This window comes from Engraulis encrasicolus, chromosome 20 (genome assembly GCF_034702125.1).
Source record: "Engraulis encrasicolus isolate BLACKSEA-1 chromosome 20, IST_EnEncr_1.0, whole genome shotgun sequence".
Taxonomy (NCBI): domain Eukaryota; kingdom Metazoa; phylum Chordata; class Actinopteri; order Clupeiformes; family Engraulidae; genus Engraulis; species Engraulis encrasicolus.
This window is the reverse complement of record NC_085876.1, coordinates 18,684,412-18,691,513: the sequence shown is the minus strand read 5'-3', so window position 1 is coordinate 18,691,513 and position 7,102 is coordinate 18,684,412. Positions and strand designations below refer to the sequence as shown.

Here is a 7,102-nt window from a genome sequence, read left to right as displayed (position 1 = left end):
TAGTGTAACCTACCTTTTGGCAGTATAGACCAATGACAAAAATATTGTTTCAGTTCGATATTATGAAATTTGATATTGTTTGACAGAAATAAAATAACACAATAAAAAAAATCGATATATTGCACAGTCCTAGTCTACCTGTAGCCTTGAGACTCAAGCTGCGATCCGATAGCCTACTCATTTTTCAAGGGCTAAGCATTGTTTGGTAATTTCCATAACAACGGAATGCCCCGACCCCCCAGTGATACAGCCGTTTCCATCTGACTGAAGGGGTCAAGAGCTCGTGTCACAACCAGCGGGATGGCTGCGGACGTTACCATGGCAACATAAGCTTGTGGGAGAACCCAAAACACCGTCTGTGGCACCGGCTGATAGAGAGGTTTACACATCACGACAAAACCTTAAAGGTGCACGGTGTAAAAGTTGTAGTAGTTTATTTCCAGAATTCACGCTGCCCATTCACAAATGTTCCCTTTTTAAAAAATACCTACCACCACCACCATCAAATTCTAAGTATTCTTAATGACAGGGAAAATTGTACTTTTTATACATGAAAAGAGGATCTGGAGACATTGGCCAATGGACACATTGGCCGCCACTTTGAATGTCCAGATATAGACATTTTTAGCTGCAAAACTTACTGTACTTTGGTCAAACAAATATAAAATTTAGTAAATATTCACAAAAAGATCAAATTTGGCAATAGGCAGCACAGTTTAAATCAGGGGTGGGGAACCCATGTCTCGAGGGCCGTCTGTGGCCCTTGAGGCCATTTTATCCGGCCCCCGGTATAATTTTAATGCTATGCAGCTTCACATGAAATATGACATATTTTGTAAAGGAATCTTAGAAAATACATGTGCAATACAATTAAGTTATATTCAGGGGACCTAGAGAAGGTGTGGTGTGTTATATAGGTCTCTGCCTTCAATATAGGCCTAAAGTGCATGGGGAAATCCTGGTTTGTTTTCATAGTACGGCCCTCTGAGGACTTTTACGGCCCTTGGATGTGTCCCCTCGAATGAACAAAGGTTCCCCACCCTTGGTTTATTAATAATAATAATAAACAGCATAAGTTGCAATACCTACTCTGACCACCATCCAACACAGTGCACAGTGTACCACAGCAAGCAAGATAATGCAAAATAGACCTGGCCACTCAAGGTAGGGCAGGGCCATTTTCCAACCTTGAACTCTCAGCAGAATACTTCACGACAATAAATCCAACAGACATGACCGAGAAGGCTACAGGTGACGGCTGTAAATAACTGGGGGTGAATGACCCTGGGTCAGTAAAATAGGGCTTCTAGCTAAAGCCGGGCATACACTGTGCGATATTTTCACTCGTGGGTTGTAAGCTTCTGCTCACACTGCACGATGGAATTTCACTGTTTAAAAGTTCACAACTCACGACTCACGTCCTCACACTACACAAGCCGACAGTCGGATGCGAGCGAAATGCTTCCACCGTACGACGCGACAGGCATGTTTCCCCGGTCTGCAGAGGAGGGAACATGCGCACCTGAGGTGGAGATGAGGTCACGCTCAACAGCGAATCGCACGGCCCTATTAATTTGTGCATGTGAAGTGTCCAATCGGGTCGTAGCACTGCTTTAACTGTGCGATTTACGCACGAGCCACGACCAGAATTTCAAACCGTTTTGATTTTCTTGCGACCCTGCGATTGCACGATTGTGAGGCGAAATCGCTTGTCGTTACCCCATGTACACTGCACGATGCGAGACTCACGATTGACCTGCGATTGAGCAAGAAATCAGCCCGACTCTCAAAAAGTTGTGCGAGTGCCAAATCGGGGCAAAATCGGGGCAAAAGTCGCACAGTGTAAGCCCAGCTTAAGTCAAGTGTTCTATTTAGGTGTGGCTTTGTATTCTTCTCCATATTTGAGTGTTTCACGGTAACTAACTGCTACAATGAAACAGGGTCCAGAAAGATACCTTTGAAAAATCCACCAAACTGACTTGAAATGCTTATCAATTTCAATAATGCCAGAAAGGAGATCAACTTAACTACCCTTTGACACTGATTCTGCACGCTTCAAGCCAGCAAATGTTGGATATGTCAGAAATGATTAATACAAAATGTATCTGGCCAGAGCAAGATCACTGGATGGAAAAAAAGGCAACTCCTCCTGGTGTATTGCCAGAGGCCTTGACTAAACCTGATGCAAAACAAGTCCGAACAACTTTCAAGACCAGTGCCAAAACAATATGATGCATCATTTAGATTTACGTAAATTTACTATTAAATTACAATGTGTTACGTGATAGATTGATTTAATTGCTGATATGGAGGTAAAACGGGCCTATGTGTCATGTAGAGAGCAGACATTACATTATTACTGGTGCATTACACTTAGCTGACTCTTTAATCCAAAGTGAGTTACAGTAGTTATTGACAGGGTATTGGTTATAGTCCCTGGAGTAATATGGGGTTAGGTGCTTTTCTCAAGGGCACTTCAGCCATGGAGTGAAGAAAGCAGGGAGTGGAAGGGTGAGATTCGAACCTGCAACTCTCTGATCTCCCATCTCCTTACCCATCAGGCCACAGCTGTCCAGCAGACACACCAAGCAGTGTGAAAGGAGGTGAATGAGATGCACCTGAGAGCAGAGAGAGGATAGTACTTCCTCCGCATTACCGGGTGAATACACCGGCGACAACAAGATCAAGCAACAGAGAATCGCTGGACTGTGCAGCCAGAGCGATACGAGCGATAGAAGCAACAAAGTATGTTCGTTAAAAGCAGAATGCCAGCATTCCAATATTCCCATATAGCATCACCGCATCATAGCTAATTTGCATAATATTCGCTCAAGTCCAACTACAACACAAACCAACGGTGGCTAAAGTCGTGCGAATCACCACTAGTCGCCCAAATCGCTTTTGTTGCGTGACTCAATACAAAATCAACTACTTCCGATGCTGGAATCACAATTGTCACACTTGGTCTATTCATGCCTTTACAAGTCAGGCTTTGATACTAATGTTAGCATACAGTTCCAAGTTTTTTTTCTTTTGAAAGGAATTCAAATATGGCGTGCAATGGCTAGAGAACAAAAAAACTCACTAGTAACTTAGGTTTTTCTTCTTCTTTTAAATTCACAAATAGCGTGCAATGGCCACTGAACAAAAAACTACCCATAGCAAAAAGTTTCTGATTTGCAAACTTGGTGCTTTCTTAATCTCACTGACAGCTCATCACAGGATGCCATAAAATTATATACACAGAGTGGCTAAAAAAAATGTCACTACCAACAAATTTCTCACACACACGGATACCGTTGGACCGCCTTTAGTTTTGATTATGATAATCATTTGCCGTTTTATTTTTTGGGGGTTCATAGTCGACGGAAGGTGTGTATGAGTGTGTGTACTGACCTGCGGACTGCTGATGGGTCCATAGTCGATTGAGGGTGTGTGTTTGTGTGTGAGTGTTGAGTGTGTGTGTGTTTGGACTGACCAGCAGGCTGTTGATAGAGGGTATGTGTTTCAGTGTGCGTGTGTTATTTATAACAATGTGTGTGTGTGTGTGTGTTAGCTGACCTGACGGCTGCTTATGGGTCCATACCTAATGGAGGGTGTGCCGGGCAGGCGAGCCCATGGAGGAGCTGATGACTGATACCTGACACCTATGATGCAGTGTGTGTGTGTGTGTGTGTGTGTGTGTGTGTGTGTGTGTGTGTGTGTGTGTGTGTGTGTGTGTGTGTGTGTGTTGACCTGCGGGTTGCTCATGGGTACACAGCAAGTGACGTGTGTGTGTGTGTGTGTGTGTGTGTGTGTGTGTGTGTGTGTGTGTGTGTGTGTGTGTGTGTGTGTGTGTGTGTGTGTGTGTGTGTGTGTGCTGACCTGCGGGCTGCTTATGGGTCCGTATCCAATAGAGGGTGTTCCGGGCAGGCAGGGCGAGCCCATGGAGGAGCTGATGACGGAGAAAGGGGAGCCCATGCTGCTGATGGGGCTGTTCACTGCCGACGTGATTGGTGGCAGCGACGTCATGGCGGCGGCTGAGGGAGCCAATGGTGGTGAGCGCTGGCCAGGGGGCGGGGACGACACAGACGAGCTGTCAGGGCTGCGGGAATCTGATGGGGGGGGTGGGGGGTGTGTAGGTGGAGAGAGGTGTGTGTGATGTTGAGGTAAGACGGTGAGGTGGAAGTAGGCAGAGTTGGTGTGTGTGTGCATGGAGGTGGGGGTAGTGTGGCGGGGGGGGGGGGGGGGGTGTAAACAGGGTTAAGAAGAAGAAGAAGAAGAAGAAAAAGGAGAAGGAGAAGAAGAACATTAAGACAGTTAAACACTCAAAAAAGGTAAGGAAAAAAGTGTAAAAACAGAACAGTCCAGACAGCTACAGTCTGACAGAGTACAACCACACAAACACAAGATCTACTGGTTATGCAACCTCAAAGGTCACAGGCTAAGGCATGGCAACACCAAATTGCACCAACTGGTTGAACATTGCCGTGTCAAATCTAACAAAACGGGACTGTGTTTATACTCATACGCTTACGCTGTGAACTGCACTTCACAGAACACTGATAACCACAATGCACATTGTACCTGAGGGAATAACTGGGCAAGAAATGTGAATTCTTAGTTTTTATTACTGCCTGCATGTGGGGTGTTTACAGTGCCCATGGTTTGTAAAAGGGCAATTGCATGCCAGGGACGAGCGAAAAATTAGCGTCAGTGGAGAAGAGCTAGTGGAGTCGATCTGAGTGCAGTTCCTTGCAGAAGCTCCGTCGACTGCTGCCCTATCAATCCATAGGACACAATTCGTTCAATTGCACTCGAGTAACCCTATCCTCTCCCTTCTAAATGTATCATCTCGAACAGTAATAACAGCCCTACAGTACATGTAATTATGATGTAGCAAGATTACACCGTCTGGGTGAAATTTGTATCACCATCACAATGGACTGTTCTTTCATAAACAAAGGTTGTAAAGCGCTAAATCCCTTTGAAGTGTGGTAATAAACCTTGACGAATGGTTTGTTTTATGGCTGCCAATCGTTTACAACCTCTTACACTTTTCATAAGACGGGCAAGAAAGTGAAGTTATTTTTTGGGGATTCTTCACTTGTTGGGCCTATGTAACGACAGAAGAACAAATGCAAAATGTAAGCTTATGCCTGCAGGGATATAATAACTAAGGGCATTTAGAAAATCACGCGTTTAGCACAGCTACAAAGTAAACCAAAAAAATAAAAAGGCCCTCATTAATATTAACCTGTAGGAAAGCCAAACCGTTAAACATTTATGAAAAACTATGTTTTTTTCCGCAAATTACCTCTACTGTCGCCCATGACGAACTCCGATAGCACAGCGGCTTGGTTCCTCGCTGGAAGCCCGATCGACGTGCTTCTTGCCCTCCCAATCACTGAACTCAAGACCGCGGACGTGGGCCCGGGCCGCTGGGGTTTCTTCAATCAGTAATCCACCTAAAAATTGAACAAAAATGCCATGCAACAGACGTGATGCTTCTAGGCTGCATTTCGTTATATGACTGCACCACAATAGCATGCAACAAAATGCATTCTGAAACTTGAAAGTAAAACCCAGGAATACAATTTATGTCGAGCGAATGTTATTGTGCAGGTCACTTCGCCAACAGCTTGGAAGCCACGATAACAGCTATCGCTAGCAGCTCTAGTGTTGACGTTAGCAATAGCTCACTAGTCGACAAAATAATGTCTGCTTTCCATCGTTTAAACCAAGTTAACATAGGATATACATAACATAAAGCATTCACAAACCAAATATAACAATCGCGTTTAAGCAAAGTGTAAAAGTGTTCGAGCTAACCGACGTTAGGCCTAAACTATCTATCGGCCAGAAGGTGATTAGGGGACTAAAGCAGGATGCAGGCTAGCTAGCACTAGCCTAGCAAGAAAGAGACAACAACAGACGGAAACATCGCACTCGCAAGCTGGTGGCCAACCTCATCGTTTATCGTGCTAGACACAATATTTCTATATCAACAAAGAAATTACGGCTGCAGACATACTAACGTTATATTTCCAATAATGCCGCCTATTTCCAGAAATGTGAAATGTAAGGCCTGAAATATTCCTCTCCCACCTCCTGTCTGCCCCCAGCGTTTGCTTCGTCGTCAATCCTTCTTCACTGAAAAGGAAACAGTATTTACATGAGGTGCCTAGAAACTGGCGACATTTTGGCTCCCACCAAGAGGCACCGAGGAGCCAAAATGAATACTCTAAATTTTGGCATTGATAACGATACAATAATATAATGCAAAATGAAAACGATTGTTCACTTTTTATGGTAAATAGCATATTCACAAATTAGTGGCTCAGGCAGGCTGATATTTTTGTCTAATAACGGCAACAGACTGCTTGATCAAGCTTGATTTCCCAGATAGGCCTATGTGTGCAACCCTGGAGATGATGTTCTGTCTAGCTTTGTCATTATGCCTCATTTCCTCCCAGTCCTATCTGGCAGAGGCTATTTGAAATAGTTGTAGCATGTGCTTTTTGTATCAGATAGCTTGGTGGTAGCTGTTTAATTAGGGTTGAGCAACATCTTCCACAGTTTAGGCTACTTAGAGATATAATATTTTTGGCAGCCATCCAAGTCAAGAACCTCTCCCGTGGCTACAGTTTTCTCATGGTAAAGCGACTTTGTCCATACAAGAGAGACCTATACTGCCATCGTCAGGTCAAGACAATCAATTACACTGCTGCTGCCCTATGTAGCCTTAGCAGTTGACCAGCGGGCCCATTATAATATGGGGCTATTATAAAGTTGAGTTTTCTGTGGGCATCATCAGGGTAACAGAATATTGCCGTCAGTTATGCATTATAGACAGAGATGTAAGAAGTAGTAGGCCTACTCTAATGTGATTATAACTCTAAAACATGATCTTACACACAGTAGCTTATGCAGCGAGGATATAAAACGCATCAGATAAATGTTATTTAAATGTAAAAATGTAAATGTACAGCAGTTATTCCAAAGTAGGCCTACCTGATATAGACGCATGGTTAAAGTAGGCCTATGTCTACTAGTTTTACTTCATACACCTCAAATTTAAGACACACAATTTGTATCATCATCACTCAGAACAGAGGTTTTC

General features: G+C 43.9%; 1 protein-coding gene across 10 annotated transcripts in view; it reads right to left on the bottom strand.

Annotated features, from left to right (window-relative positions):
- rxrba (retinoid x receptor, beta a) overlaps positions 1 to 6,171 on the bottom strand; it is a 34,185-nt gene extending 28,014 nt beyond the window's left edge. For 8 of the 10 annotated variants that reach the window (XM_063185554.1, XM_063185561.1, XM_063185558.1 and 5 more), the window contains exons 1-3: positions 6,088 to 6,171; positions 5,297 to 5,447; positions 3,865 to 4,094 (exon numbers count right to left, since the gene is read on the bottom strand). In XM_063185554.1, coding sequence (XP_063041624.1) covers positions 3,865 to 4,094; positions 5,297 to 5,312 — 246 coding nt within the window. In that variant the 5' untranslated portion in view covers positions 5,313 to 5,447; positions 6,088 to 6,171. Of the gene's footprint in view, positions 1 to 3,864; positions 4,095 to 5,296; positions 5,448 to 6,013 lie in introns of all 10 variants that reach the window. The other 2 variants (XM_063185555.1, XM_063185556.1) reach the window with 2 other exon arrangements.
- Between the last annotated feature and the right edge of the window lie 931 nt (positions 6,172 to 7,102).